The sequence below is a fragment of the Hemicordylus capensis genome, chromosome 2, assembly GCF_027244095.1.
Source record: "Hemicordylus capensis ecotype Gifberg chromosome 2, rHemCap1.1.pri, whole genome shotgun sequence".
Taxonomy (NCBI): domain Eukaryota; kingdom Metazoa; phylum Chordata; class Lepidosauria; order Squamata; family Cordylidae; genus Hemicordylus; species Hemicordylus capensis.
In genome coordinates, this window is record NC_069658.1 from 386,217,236 (window position 1) to 386,239,971 (window position 22,736).

At 44.0% G+C, this 22,736-nt stretch overlaps 1 protein-coding gene across 7 annotated transcripts in view; it reads left to right on the top strand.

Annotated features, from left to right (window-relative positions):
- The window catches only part of B3GNTL1 (UDP-GlcNAc:betaGal beta-1,3-N-acetylglucosaminyltransferase like 1), a 334,712-nt gene that overhangs the window by 72,242 nt on the left and 239,734 nt on the right, over positions 1-22,736 (top strand). For 5 of the 7 annotated variants that reach the window (XM_053300502.1, XM_053300506.1, XM_053300503.1 and 2 more), the window contains one exon: positions 13,972-14,067. The exons of the other annotated variants lie outside the window; for them this stretch is intronic. In XM_053300502.1, coding sequence (XP_053156477.1) covers positions 13,972-14,067 — 96 coding nt within the window. The remainder of the gene's footprint in view (positions 1-13,971; positions 14,068-22,736) is intronic. 7 annotated transcript variants of the gene reach the window in all.

Sequence of the window (22,736 nt, forward strand, 5' to 3'; positions counted from 1 at the left end):
ATTAAACATGGCAAGTTCTGAGGCTTTGATATGAATGGTTTCTTTTTGTGCTTTTCTGCCCCTGCTTTATTGCTCGCTCTCTGCCCCCTCCCCTCACTTGCTCTCTGCCACACCCCTCACCTCCCTTGCTCTGATTTCACTCACTCAGTGCTGGTTTCCATGGGCAGATGCCTCTCTCTCTCTTTCCTAACCGCCGGCCTCCATTGCCCCACCGAGTCTTCTTGCGGGGATGATGGCAGAGCCGGGGCTCTCAGTGAGCTCTCCTGCCCCAGCTCCTTTGCTAGGAATGGGGGAAGAAATAATGATCTGGTGTTCTCCACTGATGTCAGTAGCAATGTTTTAATTTATGCTGCCTCTCTTGTTGGTGAAACATTACACTGGGCAGGCATGGGTCCTGGGGAACATAAGATCTGGTTTGCTCTCTGCTTGCTTTTCTTTCCTGTTGTGCTGATGGTTCCCTGCTGGCATGAGGGTTCTGTTCATGGTAGCCTCTGCCAGTGCAAAGGTTTTGTTTATTCAGTATATTGGCATATCTTTAGGCCCCAGCAGTGTGAGAGCTTTAGGAGTGATCCTATCCTAAACAGCAAACATAAATTATAGACAAGGTTGTGCTGTTAATCTTGAGTTTGTAAATATTCTAGTAGCAGAGTTGAAGTATATGAGCCCCTGGTGGCGCAGTGGTATGGTAAAACTGCCGCCCTGTAACCAGAAGGTTACAAGTTCGATCCTGACCAGGGGCTCAAGGTTGACTCAGCCTTCCATCCTTCCGAGGTCAGTAAAATGAGTACCCAGAATGTTGGGGGCAATATGCTAAAATCATTGTAAACCGCTTAGAGAGCTCTGGCTATAGAGCGGTATATAAATGTAAGTGCTATTGCTATATGGAATAATTGCTCTATCTTCATGGTTGCTGTTACCTTGAAGGCTATAATTGTTGCTGCTTATTTTCTTAAATTCCTTCCCAGTGTTTGTTCATGCTTCTAAAAGGAAGTCAAATATTGATTTTCTGCATATTTACATGAAGAATGAATTTATGCAGAATATTTACTTGGAGAGTAATAGTTCATTGAATCAAAAATTCGTATGATTTAGCAGTTTATTTAAAACTAGCTGTACCAGGCTCAGAGCATCTGCACCTCTAGTTTGGCCCAGTTGTTTTCTCACCGCTGGCACCTAACTTCCCTCTCACCCGGTCTGCCTGCCAGCTGCCTCCTGCCAGCCGCCTCTTCCCGGCAGTGAGGCTCCGCTAGTTACCATGGCTGTTCTCTTCCCCATCACTTATCCTCCAGCAGCTGCTCGCAAACTCTCGCAAAGTGAGAGCTGCCACACATGGGATTAGCAACGGGTACGTTTAAGAGAATTAAATATATAGATAGATGGTCTTTAGATTTTTGTTGACTTTATATTTGAAAGTACTGTAATGGAAGAACAATTCAGAATCACTTGGGGTTGGCTTTTGTTTATATTCTGCAGTAAAGTTTGAAAGAAAAATTTGAAAGAACCATTTCAGTACCTTTTTTCTTGGTTTTAAGAGCAAGAGGAGACATCTTGGAGTTTCTGCATTGCCTTTCCATTTTGTAATTCATAAGTAGCAAAGAACCTTTCTGTCCCTGGGTCTCATTTTTCTCATGAACTACTGTTCTGGCCATTGGCCGTAAATAAAGTATCTATCTATCTATCTAACTTATGAACTAACTCTCACATTTAGAAATGAAACTGTGGACATCAAAGACACCTCTTTAAACTTAATAGTTGGATTTCAGTTAAATGTATGTTGTAGTGACTCAAATTAATGACCTAAATAAAAAAATTGTGATATCTAGATTAATGAAGCTCTGGTACACTGATTTTCATTGATTTCATCTTCCCCTTGAAGCCATTTGTGGCTCCTTCAGATAAGGCCCTGTGAGTTTCACAGCTCTCAGAAGACATTTTTGGGAGTCAGTCAATCAATTTATTACAGCCATAGGCCATACAGAGAACATACAAAGATTAAAACAAGATTAAAAGCAAAATATGCCAGCAGTAATATAATACATAATAATCAGGACAAAACAATAACTCCTAAGAATTAGATCTTAAACAAGATTTTTGGGAGTCACAGTGTGCTTCTTCTGCCAGAAGAGGAAGTCAACAAAAATGGCCCTTCCCTATAGCATGTGTGCAGCTTCGCAACACCAGTGTTTCATTTAGTCTAGATGTTGGCCACTATTTTTAATGTGACTCTAAAAATATTCATAGTTTTTAAAGTCAGTTTCTTCAAGGGCTTATTTTGCAAGCCAGGCAGGATGGTTTTACCATCTCTTTATCTTGATCCCTTCTGGCTTCCATGTTTTCATTTTGCTTTTAATAGTTTTCCCCAAGTGTTAGTATGGTACATTTCCTATATCCACTGGTACAATCACTCTTCTTTGTTATAAAAAGTGCTTGATCAACACAGCAGACTCTTCATTGCTATCTGGGCCACAGAGGGTTAGACTTTTAGCTAATAGAATGTCTGTAACGCATGGGGGGAAATACTTTGTTCAATAAGTCCTTGCATGGCCTTCAAAATTCCCTTTACTACTTATGATTAACATAATGACCAAAGCCACACCTTGGAAGCCAACTTGTCGTACTTACCACATTATGATGCAAGACCATGTCACAGCATAAGTTGGTCCTGATGCTGAAAATGGTCATTAATACCCAAGTGAGAGGGAGGACTATACAACAATGCCAGTGGCATGCACAGTATGGCTGCCATGCAGCTAGTGAGGGGAAGGAAGCAAGGCTTTATTGAGCCCTAAGCTGATCCTCTCCCCTCACACTCGGACATATGGCCCATGCATGGAAGGATCAGTCCCATGATGGAGGGACTGTCAGGAGAGCATTGGGATGTCGCTGGAGGACATCACAATGGGTGCATTATTGGTGCATCCCCTTCCTTATCATGTGGGCTGGTGGGGTATGACTGACAAAGCTCCACTTCACTGAGCAGCCCAGCCAGCTGGCTGTTGCTCCTACTTTCTCCCCCATTGTATCAAGGTAGTGCGTGAAGGAGATGGACAAACTAAGCTGCTTCTGGGAGGAGTGGGAGGAGGGTGGTGATTAATGGCAGTGATGGGTGGCGTGGAAGTTACAGGTGCGTGTGCTCTGCTGCTGTGCAACACAGAGCCCTGGGCTGCCCCTTCTGCCTCCTTCCCCTACTTTTAAGTCAGGTCTGGGTAAATTCATGTATTTATATTGATTGAATCCAGACTTGCATGAAAATATGCTCCTGATGGTTGTGGAATTCTTAGGGACTGCATCAGATGTGGTACAGGGGCTGCAGAGGGAGGGGGAATTTATGGGAAATTGGTGCAAGCACCTCCATGAGCAGCAAAAGTGGCTTTTCAAGGATGGGGGGCTGCAATCAAGAGGACAGGATGGAGAAGATCCACTGTGCTCAAGAACTCTGCTTTACTGCTGTTCAGAATCTGGCGGGGCAGTGCGGGAGGCTCTTTAATGTATCCTGCTTTAATTGGAAACCTGGCCATCAGAAAGCTAGTACTAATACTTCTCTGTCACTTACTGGCAGCTGTTCATTAATTTATATTTGTGTAGCTTTAGCCGGGTCAGTCTGCTTTGTGTACAAAAGCTAAGCTTTCTTATCTTTTTGTTATGGAGTTCCTTTCAGTCATGCAAGATTGTTTGCCCAGCACTTTGCATCTTTTTTCACCTACTCTTCTGAATTTCCCCACATACAGTTCTCGTCGTGTGCATAAGGCTTATTTTGTAAACCCCATAAAATGAAAGAAAGATAGTCTGTCTTGCTTTAATATATACAAGCAAATCCCTGTGTAATGCCTTTTTCTTAAATGAAAACAGCTCGTTTACAGTTCATTGTGGATGGACCATGCTTCTAATCAGCGTTAACATATTACTTCTCTCAGTTTCTGGGGCGGGGTGGGGGGAGTCTGCTGCTTAAAGATTATTAGGGAAAGATATGGGATGGTCTTAATTAAGTGTGGACAGTTTAGTGAGCAGTCATGTCAGGCAAACTTGCCTGACTACCAACATGTATTACTGGTTTACTCCCATCTTTTGAGACCCTACAACCATTCTTTTTGAGATCAATATAAGTTTTACCCAAGTGTGCTGCTAGGGTGGTTGATTCTAAATGTGGAAGCTCGATTAAACTCTACTAAGTCAGAGCTGGAAATGCGCTTCATGCTATTGGCTTTGATTGAATTCTTACACTTCTGCCAATTCATTTGTTTATTTAGCACTAGCAGATTTGTTCATATTTTCAAGGAAGGAAGTTTTGGTTCAGAAGTTCAACTTACTGAGGGTTTTTGACTCCAGCTTTGCTTCTCAGGTCTGATCTCACATATGTCAAAGCTATAATCCTAAAACATTATGGACATCAATAGACAGGTTCAATCCAGCATGTCCTCTCACCTCTGGACAATGGGCTGAGCTTCCCAAATATGCGTGAAAGTGCGCCCTGAGATTCTTAACCATTCCTAAATACTAAAGAGCTTGTACCTAGACCAGATCTAATGCATGGCCCTGCATTCTTCTTGAAGGTCACTTCAAGGCATTTCAGTGGTATAAAGATTGCGACCATACAATTCAGGCAAGATTGAATTGTGCACTCTGTTTTAATTTGTACAAAGGTGCAAGGAAGTTTGGTGTTGCCACTGTAGATAGTTGCCAGGAAGATCTGATGAATACCTACTCTTCATTGTAACTTTGAAGGTATCAAAATGTTTAAACCTTGGTATTAATACTAGACCCTTAATGTTGGATTATTAATCTGGTGTTTTGTTATTTTTGTCCTATTGTCTGAGGATTTTTCTTTTTCCTGTCCTTTGCTATTATGATCAGTTGACTAATAAAATTGGATGATGATGGTACGCATGCATCTAAGAGACACTAAGCCACTTGTACAGTTAAAAATGATGGCCACCTCTGAACATGTGTTGTACTGTTTGATTTCGAAGTTTTCATTCTAGTAACTATGACAGCAATACAATCTAATGCTAGAAGGCATGAAGCAGTGCACACACTCACACTTTCCCTAATTTATTCAAAACTGTGTGGCCAACAGGGTCTCCAGTAGTATTTTGGTTTTTCTATTAATTATGCACCCAAAGGAAATAGAAGAGACCTCATGTTAATTGCCATGTCACAGACATTTCTCATCTGTTGCACCCGCTCTCTTCCAGACTTCAACATTAAAGTTGTTGCTCAAGCTCTAAGCCTTAGAGCAACTGGTGGGAATTTTCTTTATAAGAAATGAACATTAAGATAAATATCTTGTAAATTCTGAATTTTCATTATCACTATCTTGCTCCTGTCCAGTCACATCTTAACCAAAGAAAATTTAATTGTATATGTTGCAAAAAGACTCGACTCAAATCTGACAGATTGCAGCATAGAGTACATTTGAAGATCTATGCTCAGGCATACATGTGGCAAAGAAGAGATTCTTTTCTGCCCATATTGCATCTGCAAGTTCACATCTGACAGAGTTGTTCAGGGTTCTGAGAGGGCTAGTACCTGCCCCTCTTCCTTTGAATCAGAATCTGGAACCATCGATTCCCCTCTGTGATGTGTTTAATGAATTCTTTGTGAGGAAAATCTCTCGCATTAGGGCCAACTTAGATTCAGTCTCCACAATTACTTCAGCGTCTGATGTGGAGTGTCCAGCGACTCCTCTTATGTAGTTAGGTTGGATCAGTTCCAGTTTGTGACTCCTGAGGACATGGACAAGCTGCTTGGAGCGGTGCGGCCTACTACCTGTTCTCTTGACCCTTGCCCAGCATGGCTTATAATATCTAGCAGGGGGATTGTTGTAGGAGGCCTGGTAGAGATCATAAACGCTTCTCCGATAGAGGGAAGGATGCCTCCTTGTTTTGATGAGGCAATTATTAGACCACTTCTAAAGAAGCCTGCCTTGGATCCCTCAGAGTTGGGTAACTATAGGCCTGTCTCCAACCTTCCATGGTTGGGCAAGGTAATTGAGAGGGTCATGGCTTCCCAGCTCCAGGCAGTCTTGGAGGAAACAGATTATCTAGACCGCTTTCAGGTGGGCTATGGGGTGGAGACTGCCTTGGTTGGCCTGATGGATGATCTCCAATTGGGAATTGACAGAGGAGGTGTGACTCTGTTGGTCCTTTTGGACCTCTTGGCGGCTTGCAATGCTATTGACCATAGTATCCTTCTGGAACATCTGAGGGGGTTGGGACTGGGGGCACTGCTTTGCAGTGGTTGTGCTCCTACCTTTTGGGCGGGTTTCAGATGGTGTCCCTTGGAGACTGTTGTTCTTCAAAATCTGAACTTTCCTATGGTGTGTCCCAGGGCTCCATATTGTCTCTGATGTTGTTTAACATCTACATGAAACTGCTGGGAGAGATCATCAGGAGATTAGGTGCAGGGTGTTATCAGTATGCTGATGACACCCAAATCTATATCTCTATGTCAGCATCATCAGGAGAAGGCATAACCTCCCTAAATGCCTGCCTAGAGGCAGTGATGGGCTGGATGAGGGATAACAAACTGAGACTGAATCCAGATAAGATGGAGGTACTTATTGTGCGTAAATAGGAAAGCCAAAACATTTCTGGAGACCCTGCTGGCCACACAGCATTAAATATTTTGCTCTCTTTGGGCTGTGAATATTTCCAACTAAGTGGGCAAGAGTCAAATAATCCAATGTAGAACAATCTGCCTTGCAATCGATCTTCTACTTTTAGCATTTTCTATCCAAGGGGTGTCAAACTCAATCAGGTGGTAGGCCAGATTTGATTCAGATGCATTCCAGGGGTTGAACACAAATAAATAAATATAAAGTTATAAGTCTCCTTCTTCTGCTGGGGGTGCTCCCCTTGTTCCACCTTCTGTTGCCTCATGCTGTTGTCTGCCTTCCTCCTCCTTCCTTCCCCCACCTCTTTCTTTCACCCTTTCCCTTCCTCTGCCCTCCACTCACGAGTTCCTCCTCCCCTTCCCCCTCCCTCCCTTATTTTTCGCAGCTGGGCTGAAGAACCTGCCAAGAAGATGCAGCACGGTGGATGGGAGGAGAAACAGGGATCAAGCAAGCTGCAGCAGATGGGAGAAATGCCATGGCTTCAGTGTATATAGGAGGTGGGGGAGAAAAATACTAGTGACAGGGTGGCGGAAGGAAGGAAGCAAGCTGAGGCACATGGGAAGAAATGCCACTGTTTAGGTAGTGGCTAGGGAAGAAACGTGACGGCTGCTTAGCTTGCTAACTCCTGCTCATGGCCAGGCAATTGAGCTCTGGGGGCCAGATTCAACTTGCAGGCCTTACGTTTGACACCCCTACTCTATCCATTCATTCAGTTTATTGGAGGTGTAATTAGCATTATTTTTCCATAATAATAGAACTGGTCTTAGAGCTGGCACTTTAAAAATAAATAGATATTATATATAAGCTTTGTTTCAGTCAGTAGGGATTTTGCCAGAGCTGTTGATTAGGGTAAAAAGATTGGCCAATAATGGGACATACCAGTCCATATTTACCTTAAGTATCTCACATGGAACACCACCCTATCCCTGGGCATAGTTGTATAATAAGATTTTAATTTCTTCTTTAATAACTGGTAGCCGGCTAGGAGCTTCCAGCATGATAGGAATGGAGTAATCTCTAGAGAAGTGTTTTGGATAATTAACAATTGCCTTGAAGTGTTCTTCCCAAATCCCAGCTGGTATATAGCAATGCAACATTCCCGCAGGGTGATTATCCATAATTGTTTGCCATAAAGTCCTACTACTATTACAGGAGAGTGATGCATTGATCAGCAGTGGCAAGAATTTGCTTTTTGCTTCCATTTTCCTTTTGAGAAATTAAAACTTTATACTCTTCCTATTTGGTAATAAATGGCAGGTGACCCTGTCATATTTGCTCTATAGTTAATGTTAGATATTTCTCAACTGATTATGAAATGTGTAGCACTCAGCATTAAACCACTGGTTGGAGGACCTTCTCTCATTTGGAATATCTATATTTGAACTGACTCCAAAGATGCAAGGTTAATATTAGTTTCACAATTTTCTGAACCAGCTGTATACAAATGTATATTTTCTCTATGGGTCAGAAGATCCAATTACTGTAAGAATAATCTGCCCCTGCCACCATGCAATTTGTTCCCGAGAGACCCCTGAATGATTAATATACAAATGTTTGGGTCTTCTGGTAGAAGACAGGTTTAGATTATTGTGTATATCCAGAGCCCAAAGTGTTAAACTGTCCCGTTTGTGGAGCGCTTTTGTCTCTGCGATTCAGGAGCTATAGAATCAACAGCGCATGTTCTACTATATTGTAACTTTTATAGGGACTTCTGTAATATGCATATTACGCCATATTTATTAAATTTTCCGGGCTGCTCCAATTTCTACATATGCACCTTTTATCAGATCATGATGACAGGATCTCTTATGCAGTTGCCAGGTTCTGTCTGATTGCCAGCAGAATTCGTAAGACCATGCTATGTAGCTGAACAAGCAAGTATCACTATCTACCAAGGATAGCTGTTATAAACTGAGTCGGTTTTTCTCTTCTTGCCTTCCTACAAATTATGGTGGTGTGTCCCGTCCCCCCCCCCCCCGCCACCATGCTTAAATGTTTATAGGAATTTTAAAAGACTTTTATGTTTTTTTCTTTTTTCTTTTTTAATTTGCTGGTCAGTGACTGAAATAAAAATTAGTATTACTAAGTGTTAAGCCTGAAAGGACAGAAATAACACATCAGCCTGTCCTAGCATTGAAATTGTCACCGACAATCAAATGGGCAGCAGGGAATAAGAAGATGTTATCACCAAATATTTTTTCAATATCTCTAAATTCTCTTTCACCTTATTCTTATTAGCAAGAGGGGCACGTAGATGTTAAATATTACTATCTCTTAAGGAAGTGAGACAGCCATGGTCAAAGGTTTTGAGAATGGAAATTCTTTAACTGAGATTTCTGATGAGGATGTAATTATTGTAGGATCAAGAACTTGCATGCAATGTTATTTGCTCTAAATATGTGCTTGAATTGGATTACTGAAACACATTTCACTACCAATACAGCTTAGTTAATAGTACTGTTGAGAAAGCCTTCCCCTGCCCCACCCCTTTTTCAGAAAATTAACTTTCTACAGAAAGCAATGGAAGCAGCACATCAATAGTCCCTTGGTGCCAGGAGAAAATTGTCCTCTTCTTGGATCAAACAGCAATGTTATGCAAAGACTGAACCGGTGCAAAAGCTGCTTAGCAAAAGGTGAAGTACTTCCACTGAATCCTGTGCAATAAATAATAATAAAACTAGAGTTGCTAACACGGCAAAAGGATCTTTAGGATTAAAGAGTATTTGATGCTGGAGAGCTTTTTAACTGTCAAGGCACCCCAGAATGCAAGTATATTCAAGACCCAAGTCATTTATGCATATTTGACACAACAGAGCCTTTCCCTCTGCTGTTCCTCTGAATAAGCACCACCACACCCACATTCTGTATCATTTGTTCTCCTTGAAACTTAAAGTTTTCCACCTTTGGGGGCTTTGTGAAGAGCAAATGCCTATCAAAGTCTCTCCTCTCAAAATCTTAGTCACATGTTCTCTGGTTCAGAACTTTGCTGAATTCCTGTTGTGGGAGCTTGGCAGCCAAAGCTGCCTTCTACTGCCCCAGTGCCTACCTGACTTAAGGACCTGCTGTGTACTCAAAACCTTGTCCCATTCTGAATCACTGGGTTGCTGAGCCCCAAGTTGGAACACTGAATTGTGGGGTCCAGAATTGCTACTGACCTGAAATTACTAGCCTTGAGCATTCCTTGCACGTACCTGTTACAGTGAAACCTGTACTGGGCTTTTCTGGACGTCCTTGGCAGCCAGAGTCCTTGGGTCACTTGCTGTGTGGGCTTGCCCTTTACTTGACTCCCTGAGAGTCCCTACACACTCCTGAGTGGAATCCTAGAGCCTTTGAGGCTGGGCCATTCCCTACATAGGCTTGCCACAGACTAACCCTTACACCAGGGCTGCTCAACTTCAGCCCTCATGCAGATGTTGGCCTACAACTCCCATAATCCCTGGCTATTGTACGAGATTTGGGGGGTGGGGAGATTGGCTTGTCTACCTCACCTACAGCAGAAGTAAACTGCTGTGTAAATAAGAAGTAACCAATACACAGTGCAGAAGTAAGGAGAATGCTGCTAATTAATATTGTCTGGAGACCTGGAGTTAAAGTTCTAAGTACAGTCGTTTATTTAGGAAATACATCAGAGAGATATGAAAGGTCTACATGCCTAGTTCCTTGTTACATCAGAAAGGGAGAAAGGAAGAAAAGTCTGTCTAACAGGTGAGAGAATGAAACCTGAGACTAACAAAGGGGGAATAGAGTTGAGAAAGCATAGTCAGAGAGGGGATTTCCTTGCTCATTAGCTCTACCCCTAATGTTCAGTAGGGTGTTGCTGGTGCTAAGAGTCGATGCCATCAGGATCTGCATCTCCAACACACTTGACTGCTGGGAACTGCAGTTCTCCCCCTTTGCTAGTTGTAAGTACACAATGTGCCACAGATCTTGAAACTGGTGCAACTCCAACATCTCTCTGTCCTATGGGAACACCTTTGTGCGGGACCCTAAATCTTTCCCTGTTGGAAAGTTGCACACAAAACAGGAGATATGGATAGGTATTAAACTGTTCTTAATTCTTTCTTTTTCTTTCTCCTCCCTCTGTCTCTTTTCCCATACCTGCCAGCTGGTTATTGAGTCCTGACGCTCCTTTCGTCCTTATCTAGCACCTGGGAGCGGGCTGCACTCCCTTAGCAACTGCAATGGTATCAAGATTGCCAAATATTGGCAGTATTGGTGATTGAGAGGGTGGTGGCCAACCAGCTCCAGGCGATTTTGGAGGAAACTGATTATCTAGACCCATTTCAGACTGGCTTTAGAGCTGACTATGAGGTTGCGATAGCCTTGGTCAGCCTGATGAATGACCTACCAGGGAATCATCAGAGTGAGTGTGACTTTGTTGGTTCCTTTGGATCTCTCAGCGGTGTTTGATACCATCAACCATGGTATCCTTCTGGATCATCAGGGGGAATTGAGGATAGGGGGCATTGCTTTGCAGTGGTCCCGCTCCTATCTCTCAGGCAGATTCCAGATGGTGGAGCTTGGTGACAGTTGCTTCTCAAAATGGGAACTGTTATATGTAGTCCCTCAGGGCTCCATTCTGTCACCAATGCTTTTTAACATCTACATGAAACTGCTGGGTGAGGTTATCAGGAGATTTGGTGCAGGGTGTTATCAGTATGCTGATGACACCCAAATCTATTTCTCCTTTTCATCGGTATCATCAGGAAATGGCATTCATTCCTTAAATGCCTGCCTACAGCCAGTAATGGGGTGGATGAGGGATAACAAATTGAAGCTGAATCCAAGCAAGACAGAGGTGCTTGTTGTAGGGGTTCAGAATCTGACAGATGAGTTAGATTTTCCTGTGTTGGGTGGGGTTGCACTCCCCCAAAAGGAGCAGGTGCAGAGCTTGGGAGTACTCCTGGACCCAGGCTTCACCCTGCTATCTCAGGTGTAGGATGTGGCCAGGAGTGCTTTCTATCAGCTTTGACTGATTCAACAGCTGCGTCCATTACTTGAAGAGGAGGACCTCAGAACAGTAGTGCATCAGCTGGTAACCTCCCGGCTTGACTATTGCAATGTGCTCTACATGGGGCTGCCTTTGTACGTAGTTTGGAAACTTCAGTTAGTTCAAAATGTGGCAGCCAGATTGGTCCCTGGGGCAACCCAGAGAGACCATATTATGCATGTTTTGAAACAGTAGTACTGAGTGCAGATATGTTTCTGGGCAAAATACAAAGTGCTGGTTATTACCTTTTAAAGTCCAGGTTACCGTAGAGAGCGTCTTCTTCTGCATGATCCACACTGCATGTTAAGGTCATCTGAGGAGGTCCTTCTCCAGTTACCACCAGTTCTTCTGCTGGCGACTCAGAGGCGGACCTTCTCTGTAGCTGCTTCTGGTCTATGGAATGCACTCCCTGCAGAAATCCATAATTTGAATTCATTATTGACTTTCAGGAGAGCCCTCAAAATCTACATGTTTGGCCTAGCCTTCCAGGGTTTTTAATCTGTTGTAAATGTTTTTAACTTGCTGTTAGCTGGTTTTCCAGGGTTTCTAAACTGTTTTGAATGTTTTAATTGTTATATGGTGTTTTGGTATGTGAGCAAGTGTGGTAACAGTGTACTGGTAAAGTATTCATCATGGTGAAAGTATACTACCATATTTTCTGGTAGAACGGCTACGGCGCATACGTTGTTAAACATTATTTTATTGCACCTGCGGCCTTTATGCCGATGCAGTGTTCATGCTAGAATTAATGGCCCAGGGAAGGAGGTGTGGCAGCAGCACCGGAATTAATGGCCCAGGGAAGGAGGTGTGGCAGCAGCACCGGAATTAATGGCCCAGGGAAGGAGGTGTGGCAGCAGCACCGGAGGACCCTCCGACCAACAATAGGCTCCATGTGGTCGAGAGGGCCTGGAAGGAACGGAGGCAGTGGAGGAGGAGCGGCGGCAGCTCAGTTGGGCCTTCCTGGCCATGGTTTTGCATGCCCCCCCTTCCATTTCCTGTGGAGAGCTATTGTGCTCCTCGTGGGGGCATTTTGGCCCTTTGCCCTCCCCCTCCCAAAGGTGTTTGTTCAGGCAGGGATGGCTAGGTTGGGCCCGCAACAAAGCCATAGCCATATTTAGCAGCCAGTACAGGCACCGTAGCGGGAGGCACCTTTAAGTGGGAATTAGAAGGTGCTTACCTCCCTGTATAGCTGGCCCTGAAAGCTCTTCTCAATAGTGGCGGAGGATCGGCTCTGCCACTCCGCTGCAGCCACTCTTCCAAGCAGTACTTGCCCCAGCTAAGTGGCAGAGCCGATCAGCTTTCAGGGGCAGCGATACAGGGAGGCAAGAACCTTCTCATTTCCAATTAAAGGTGCCTCCCACTGCCCTCATGGTGCCCAGTCCAGCCACTAAATATGGCCATAGCCTCGCCGCGGGCCCAACCTGGTCACCCCTGCCCAAGCAAACAGCTTCGGGGGGTTTAAGAGCAAGGGGCTGAAATGCCCCCATGTGTAGCGCAAATAGTATCAAAGGGAAAGGGAAAGGGGGTTGTACTTGGTGCTTTAACTGCGGCCTTTACGCCAATGCGGTGTTTCTGATGTGATTTTTAAAAATTTCAGCCGTTTTTCAATGGTACGGCTTTTATGCTGATGTGGCCTTTCTACCAGAAAATACGGTAATATGTTGGTTTTGTATTTGCCAAATTATCTCTCACTTAACTATAAAGTGTCCAGATTGCCTATTAGCATGCTAGATGTGTGTTGTTTTCTGTTTTCCTTCAATAAAACTTTGCTTAAACGTAAGCTAATATAATTCTAAGCTATTGGTATTCTTTAGGTAGGTGGATTGGGAAACCTCTGTGTTAAATAAGAGGAGAGTGCAGATATATGTCATGCCAACATGAAGTATTCCTGGTGACAAGGCATTCTCACATGGATATAAATAAGTGGTTGGTGGTAGCAGTGTCTTTGACTTCAGTCCCATTGTGAGAGCTGCTTCTGTTATTCCTGTACCTGCTGTTCACCTCAGGACTGGTTCTGATAATGTGCTGACTCAACTGGATCAACATCCGGTCCCGTACTAAGCACCATACCCCTTGGAGGAAAAGCTCACAACATTTCAAACTGATTGGACAGATACAGAAGACTAATTTTCTCATCTACGTTGACTCCTGTATTGAAGCTAGCTCAGCCATATGTATTGGATTTAGTTTGGGGACGGTAGTAATGTGACTTGGTATACATACAAACCTATGTTGGTCTGAGGCTGAAAGCACAGACAAGCTTTCAGCCTCACATAGAGGCTTTTAATTGCCCCCCCCCCAAAAAAATAACTTCCCTGTTAGTATTGGGGGAAATTAGTTTAAAAATTAATTTTGTTTTTAATTTCAGATTATAGGTTGCCAGGTTCGGAGAGAGCCAGCAGAGGCAACTGAGCGATACACTCGTTGGATCAATAATCTAACAAATGAGCAGCTAACAACTCAGGTATTTGGTTATATATGATGTTCCTCTTAAAAGTGCCAGAGGCCTGATTCCTATCAACCTATGCTGTTTTGTGCTAATTAAACATTTGTCTTGAGCTCCTGGAAAATGAAAGCATGGTCCATATAAAACTGCTGGACAACGGGACATGGTACAAATGTATTTTAATAAGTTGACTAGAATAACATTTGCAGGGAGAAATAAAGTGTAGAACTTTGAATTAAAGTTGCTGTCAATTGACAGTGATTTTGAGTGCATTTTATGCTATTAGACATGAATAGCTTTGTGCTACAGTTCATTGTCCAGAATAATACGTCAGTATGGCTTCTTCCAAAGCACTGCAGATGAAAAACATGATCTTCTGAACCTGATTACATAGAACAGTTAAACTATTGTTATTAATCATACTTGGGGGGCGGGGAGGAGCCAGATCCAGATCAAATATGAACAAACAGTTCAGATAAGAACTAATCCACCTGCTTTCTGTGTGGTTGCCATCATGGATCAGGGTGTATGACATCATTACAACCATGCTGTTCAGGTGTCCCTATGTGGCAAATCTGTACCGAATTTGGTGCAAAATTTGTGAAATGGTTAGGGGAAGTTACACACATGGATAGCAAGGCAATCTCAAGAGTATTTTCCATGCGGAAGGTAGGCTTGTAAGGTTTAAATTGTTTAAACTTTGGCTTCAGAGATCAAATCTCCCCTGAACTGTGAAGCTCACAGAGTGACCCTTGATCAAGCAGATTAAAAACACACCACCACCACCAATCTGATTTTTTAAAAATCATGTACACACACCACCACCAATCTGAATCCAATTTTTACTATGTTAGATTCATTTCTGGTTACATTGATTATTCTAAAAAAGCACACACCAGACTGCTTAAAATCTATTCTTATGTATTTATTTACTTACTAAAACTTATCTCATAACCTTGTCTCATAAATGCAAAACTTTATGATCATTTGGTGTAGTCAACAGTCACTTTGTTTTTGTTGGATAATTCTATTGTAAATATTCCAAAATAAAAATTAAGTTCTCTCTCTCTCTCTCTCTCTCTCTCTCTCTCTCTCTCTCTCTCTCTCAGCCAGCTTGCTAAATGTCTTAATGTGGTTTTCACAAGAGCACTGAAAAGAAACACATTTTTGCAAAATCAGGCCCACCTAGTCCAGAATCCTGTTTCACACAGTGGCCCACCAGATAACTGTGAGAAGGCCACAGACAAGAGCTGAGGGCATGTTGCATCTCTCCTGCTGTTGCTCCCCTGCAATAGGTATTTAGAAATATCTTGTCTTTGAGGCTGGAGGTGGCCCATAGCCAACCAGACTAGTAGCCATTCATAGACCAGACCTTCGTGAATCTGACCAAGCCCCTTTTAAAAACCATCCAAGCTAGTGGCCATCACCACATCCTGTGGCAGAGAATGCCATAGATTATGTGCTGTGTGGAAAAAGTTTCTTTTGGTGGTGGTCCTAAATTTCATGGCCTTCAATTTCATGGGATGACCCCTGGTTCTAGTGTTGTGACAGAAAAATGTATCTGTCAACTCTCTCTACTCCATGCATAATTTTATATACTTCTGTCATCTCCCCATTGTTGCCTCTTTTCCCCAAACTTAAAACTCTTGGGTCATAAGAAAGGTGCTCCAGACCCCTGATCATCTTGGTTGCTCTCTTCTGCACCTTTTCCAGTTCTGCAGTGTACTTCTCAAAATATGGTGACCAGAACTGTACACAGAACTCCAAATGTGGCCACACCATAGATTTGTGTGAGGGCATTATAATACCATGTTTATTTTCAATCCCCTTCCTAATGATCCCTAGCATGGAATTTTTTTCACACTGCCGCGCACTGTCAACACTTTCAACGAGCTGTCCACCAAAACCCCAAGATTTCTTTCCTGGTCAGTCACCAGCAGCTCAGACCCCCATCGGTGTATATGTAAAGTTGGGGTTTTTTTGTCCCAATATGCATCACGTTACACTTGTTTACATTGAACCGCATTGGCATTTTGTCACTCCCTCCCCCAGTTTGCAGAGATCTTTTGGGAGCTCTTCACAATCTGTTGTGTATTTCACTATTCTAAATAGTTTGGTGTCATCTGCAAATCTGGCCACTTTGCTACTTACTCCAACTTCTAGATCATTTTATGAATAAGTTAGAGAACTGGTCCCAGTACAGATTAGGAATGTACACTAAATACTTCGGGCACATCCCAAGGTGCGGGGAGGGGTTCCCTTAAGAGGAGACAGGCAGGCCCTACCTACCACTCCTGCGAGCCTCCACCACCCCACCGCGGCAGTGTACTCTGTAAAGGTCCACTGTGAAAGCAGCTGCTAACTGGCCTGTAGTTTCCCAGATCCCCCTGGATCCCTTTTTGAAAATTGCAGTTACATTAGCTACTTTCCAGTCCTCTGGTATAGAGCCTGATTGTAGGGACAAATAACATATTTTTGCTAGGAGAGCAGTAATTTCACATTTGATTTCATTCAGAACTCTTGAGTGGGTGCATTCTTGCCCGGTGATTTGTTAATTTTTAGTTTTTCATGACAGTTTAGAACATCCTCTCTTGGCACTTCAAATTGGCCCAGTTCTTCAGCTTCCAAGCCTGAGAAACTCTAACCTCCTCCTACCGGCAACACCGTCTCATCCATGCATTGATACCCCTCAACTACCTGTCTGGCTGGGGGCTCCCAATCCCCGAAGGAGTATCTTCTGTGCGAGAGGATATGGGTGCGTCACCCAAGGAAGGGATCCTTTCTAAGGAAGCATTCCCCTCTTTCTCAGACTGATGTCTTCCTTTCCTGAATCCTTCATTCTCCATGACAGCAGAAGAGCTGTCAGCCTGTGAGTGGGATGCCTCCATCACATTCCCAAGGGTCTTATCCATACATCTCTCTGCCTCCCTGAGCTTCTCCGGGTCAGTCACATTGGCTTCGAGGGAATGAACTTCTTCCCTGAGAGCCAGGAACTCCTTGCACCAAGCGCACACCCACGACGTCTGCCCTCAAGCAGGTAGTTCTACATGCAACACTCCATGCAATACACCGGGAAGCACCCCCTCTCCTACTGACTTTTTACCTTCATAACTAGTTATATTGGCTGGGAAAGTATCGTATGTTTGGTGTAAGTGGTGATTGAGTAATACTGGCATTTCTTGAGCAAGGCCCCTGTGGTCCTTTGACTAGATTTGGGTACAAGTCAAATCGTACCTGATTCAATTTTAATCAATTCAAGATTCGGATTCCTCTTATTGGTTCCCCCAAATTCCCAGCTTTCATTAAAAAAAAAGGGGGGGGGGGAGAGCTAAGCTCTAGCCCTTGTAGAAGTCGAGTTATGGAGCAAAATGTATGGTCACTGTTTTTCAAGTGTTTGGATTCTTTGGTGTATAATAACTTTCCCTCAATGAATCCCTATGAAGATTCATTACACACCTTCATTTCTTTTATTCATTTTGACTGTCTTTTCAACAGTGTCAACTGCCATGTGCCCACTATACCCCACTCCCACCCGCAAGGCAGTGGGGTACTACTCAGTTTATGTTCTAGGATTTTTTTCAAGTATTTAGCCTCTTAGTAACCTTTCCTCATAATGAATCCCTATGAGGATTCATTACAAACCAAAGAGTCTAAACACCTCAAAAATTCCTAAAATATAAACTGAGTACCCAGTGGCTTGTGGGTTGCAGGGTAGTTGGAACATGGGATGCCACTAATTCCCCACCCCCACCTGCAAAGCAGTAGGGTCAAAATGAACAGAAGAAATGAAGGTGTGTAATGAAGACACCAAAGAATCTAAACACTTTAAAAATACCTAAAAAATAAACTGAGTACCCCAGTGTGTGGGGGAGTGGGTGGGTGTGTAGCTGACACATGGCAGTTGACAGTTGGCATTGTCCAGTGACAATCAAAATGAACAGAAGAAATGAAGGTATGCAATGAATCCTCATAGGGATTCATTATGAGGAAAAGTTATTACACACCAAAGAATCCAAACACTTGAAAAATAATGACTGCACATTTTGCTCTATAACTCCACTTCTACAAGGGCTAGCGCTTAGGGTTTTTTTTGTTTTGTTATTTTTTAGTTAAAGCTGGGGATCCATTTTAGGGTTAGAATATGGCAACTTTGAATCTCCATTGTTTCCTATGGTGGAAATGTTCAAAATCAGTAAAAGCTAAAACAACAACAACAACAAACAACCCAAGTGTCCCACTGCCTTGCAATTTGGGTGGTGGGTGACATCCATGGGAACCTACCCCCTCCCCAATTTGGTGTGCCTAGGACCTTGTTAAGTGGTCTGAATCAGTCCAAATCTAAATAGAATCAAAGCAAATACAAATTGAATCTGGGGTGATTTGGAGGGGGAAGATTTGGATACAAAACAAATCAGGGTGATTTGTTTTGGGCACAAATAGAATAAAAAAAAATCAATTTGTGTACATCCCTAGTCATGGTACTCTAGGGTCTGTAGTGTGCACTGTACTGCCTGTTGTACTTGGGGGAAAGATGGCACTCTGATCAGGAAGTTGACAAAGTACAGGAGTATGTGGATTCTGCCCATCCTGAGGTGTGCTACTAGGGCAACCATCACCTTGGTGAAGACTATTGGGGCCAAGTGGCCTCACAGGGACTCCATGTGGAATTTGCATTTTCAAATGAAGTTTTGAGGCATTTGAGATCTAGAACTGCCCTCCCAAGACTTGTCCTTCTTTGGCACTAAAAATAATATAAACGCCACACCATAATTTAGTCAATGGCACAGGTTTGATGGCTTTGATCTGAACCAGATGAAGGATTACTTGTTTTATTCTCAGATGTTTGGTCAGATTTTTTGACTTTGAGGATACATTTATGTGACCAGGGACGGAGGTGAGGAGAGAAAATCCAGTGTGTATCCGTGGGTGGTAGTGGAAAGCACCCAGCAGTCCTGTGTCATGGCTTTACACTGATGGTAGAAGTGGAGAAGCCGCCCCAGACCAGAAGGCAGTCATTGTTTTGTGGGTGGTAGTCATTGTTTGGGTGGCAGAAGTGTGGGGGAGATAGATTAGAGCGTCACCTGAAGGTGCCTCCTCCTAGTTGCGCCAGGTGGGCCTGTGGTTAGAGGTGAGGTTGTCTCTGGACCTAGTTGGTGGTGGTCTCGAGAAGTCCCTGGAGGAATGAAAGGACTGATTATTGAACCTAAATGTTCTGCGAAAGTCTCTGCAAGCTGAAAGTAGTGGTTTTTAAAAAAACTTGGTTTCAACAAAGATAGGGTCTAGAGCCTCCCCGAATAAACGAGCCCCTGTAAAAGGAGTGGCAGACAGATTAAGTCTAGATCTGGAATCAACATTCCAGTGCTTCAGCCATAGAGTGACATATTGCGACCCCAGATGCCATAGCTCTGGCTGCCTGTTGAACACAGTCCAGGCTAGAGACGGCCATAAAGGCAGAGGCCTTAACCAGTTCTTTGAGCCCTTGGCACAACTTAGGGTTATCTGGAGGGACCAAGGCTGCTAATTCCTTGATCTAGAACATAGAGGCCCTAGTGAAGATTGAGTTAGTGAAGGCAGCTTTGATGACATTGGCAGTGGCAGAATGAATTTTATGTAGGAGAATGTCGCATTTGCAGTTCTCAAGGGACTTGCTGTTCATTCACCTCTTTAGTCACCACTGAGGCAGAAACGAGTTGAGCTACTAGCACTGGTGGGTCCACAGATAGAATTGTGAGGAGAGAGGTGACATCCTGGGTCAAGTTGTAGTGGTTTGGGGGGAAAGCCCCGATGGGCTTAGTGGAGGTGGGTACTGCCCATTCTGCCATCATAACTTCACGAAAGAGAGTTGGGAAGGGAATCATGGAAGTGTGAGTAGAGCTAGGTGGAAAGACACTTTGGTGCAAGGGGGGAGTGATAGTAGGCATTTCAATAGGTGCCACAGCATCAATGGCACACTTGTGGGGAGGCGCACCCTCCAAGGAAGACGATGATGGTGATCTGTACCTCCTCTTTTTTTCTTGTGCCCTTAGGGTGAGGCTGGAAATGGCCCCTCTCATTTTCAGGGATGGCTCATCTTGAGGGGCTAGAAGCCAGAGTGGATGAAAGAGAGGTTCTCACATTGGGCCTAGGCTGAGCAGGGGGAAGAGAAGGCAGAGTGGGAGGAGGTGGAGGGGTGTGGAGAGACTGGCCTGATTAGGAGAGCCTGAATCAGGGAGGTGAATTGCCTCACAATAAAATCCCCCAATAAAATGACACTCAGAGACATTAGGGGGGAAACAAGTCCTTGGAAGGCAAGGGAACCTTACTTACGCCCCCCTTGGCCGGTGTGCTGGGTACCGGCAGGAGTGTCGGGCGCTCGGTTTGTTCCAGACCCGATAGCTGAGGTTGAGGGAGCGGCCGGTCCTCCAATAGTGGCAGCTGCCCCAGGAGAGTCGGTGCATATGGCAGTGGCAGCAGCGAGACAGCAGGAAGAGCCAGCACACACGGCGGTGGCAACAGCTGGTCAGCAGCGAGGGCTGGTGCGTTTGCCGGCGGCAACCACGGGTCAGTGGAGAGATAGTATTGACACGTGGTTGTTGAAGTAGCACCTCTTTGCTGACCAGGAGCTTTAGAGGAGGCTCAGGAGGTCTTGTGGGAGAGAGCAGAGCTAGAGGTTGGGCTCCCTCAAGCCCTTCTAAGGGCAGGGCAGGAGGCTGAGAAGCTCTGGAGTCGGGCAGCAGTGCGGTGGCCCCTCCTTGATAGTCGACAAGCGGCATGGAGGGTGTGCCTCACAGACTGCCTACAGCAGCAGTCTTTCACTTAGTCAAACCTTAGAAGAAGCCGAGGGATTTTCACATTTTTGGCTGGACCTGCCTGCCCATTTGGGCTCCTCCAAATGCTTGGATTTCTTATGTGCCTTTTTGCAGCCTTTTTGGATGCCTCCACAGCATCGTGGGCAACCGAGTGGTTGTGTGCATCGCACTCCCGGAAAGGCAAGGCAGAGCAGGAAGGCCTTTCCTTGAACGGCTCCTTTTCTCGGGGCCTCCCTCTGGTCTCTTGAGTGTGTGCCCTCGGAAAGAGAGCCCTAAAATGGGCTGCAGCATAAGAATGCTGCATAATGGGCAGCAATGTAAAATGCAAGTAAAGGCGAGCCAATTAGCCAAATGTTAAATTAAAAAGACAAATTTGGAAATTTTGGAGAAAAAGCTATTTCTGGAACAATGCTAAGCACTATGCTAAGAGTAGGAGGAAGAAGAGAAAGAACAAATTCAAAATCAAAGCTAGCCACACAAAAATGGAAAATTAAGGAAAGATTGCAGGAGAGCCCTTCAGAGCCCTGTGTATAGAAGCAAGACAGGGCAGGAACTGGAGTTTGCCGCCTTCCAGGGAGGAAGCTAGCCACACCTACAGTTCAAAAGGTCAGATCCTGTCTTTTGGAGCATGCTCAGTGCACAACCCATGCAATTGGAGGATGAGCTCCTCAGACTGTGGAAAAGAATAATCTTGTCTGCCAAATTTATTTTTCCATGTGATAATTGATTATATAAATAACTGTTTTATTAGTTAACTAGTGTAATGCACATTTTAAAGCATGAAAACCCAGTTCAAGTATGTTTGTTCTTAAGTGAGATGCATCTTATGTGATTGAAACTGGGCAGATTTGACTGTTTCATCAGGCAGGCAGGCAGCCAGCCATCATTGGACTAAAAGAGACTTTGGCAAGAAGAAACACAGTTGCGGAAGAAACCTGTCCTGTTTTCATGATGAGGGATCTAATGGCTTATTACTGGCAGATCATTCCAGCATGTCTTAAGCAGCACATATTTTGTGCTTAGGTTTTGTGCTGGTATAGCAGGAAGACATTTTTTAAAATCTCTTATTGGACTTAAGTTGCTCAGGAGAAGAATGTATCCTTTTTGGTTTCATATTGTATAAACTCAGTTTCATTTCCTCCCTGCTCTAATCTTGCTGGCATATGTGCAAACTGCAGGATGATAAATATAATTCAGGGAAAAATCCCATGACACTTCTTCAAAATATGTAAATATATTTTAAAAGGTGCAGATACAGCTGATTTTTCTGAACAAATTTTGAAACAAAATATTGTGTATATCTCCTTCTCCTTCCTGCTGCTGCCTCTCCTCTCCCTGCACACAGGAAGCATGCATTTGCAAGCAGCACGTGTGTGGTGGAACAGGAGGAGGGAAAGAGGAGGCATTGTGCAGGGGAAGAGGGAAAATTGGATGAGCCTAACATGGAGAGGAGAGGTGGCAGTGAGCAAGCAGGCAGAGGTAGATGGGCAGCAGGCATGGCCAGGGGGGAGGGAGGGGAGGGGGTCTGTCTTCAAGGGACAACCTTCAACACTGGTAGTTCTGCTGCTGGACACAAATGAAGGCTCCAAAAGGTTGCTTTGGAATGGAAGCAAATGCTTGAATGAGACTGGTGTCAAATTGAGATAGAACAAAGATTTTTAAAGAATGACCTGCAGAATTTCCCTGTATTGCCGTCTTGGTGGGGCAGAAGAGGCTTATGTATATGGAACTTCTTAAAAATGTGTAGCTTGATGAAATAGCCAGAACTGTATCAACATACTCTTGGGATTAAGGGTGGGAAGTTCTCACCTAATTATATTTTTATTTATTGTTTCAGTACTAGATGAAAATGGATACCAGTTTGTACTAGGTAGATGGGAAGTCCAAGATTGCCATTAA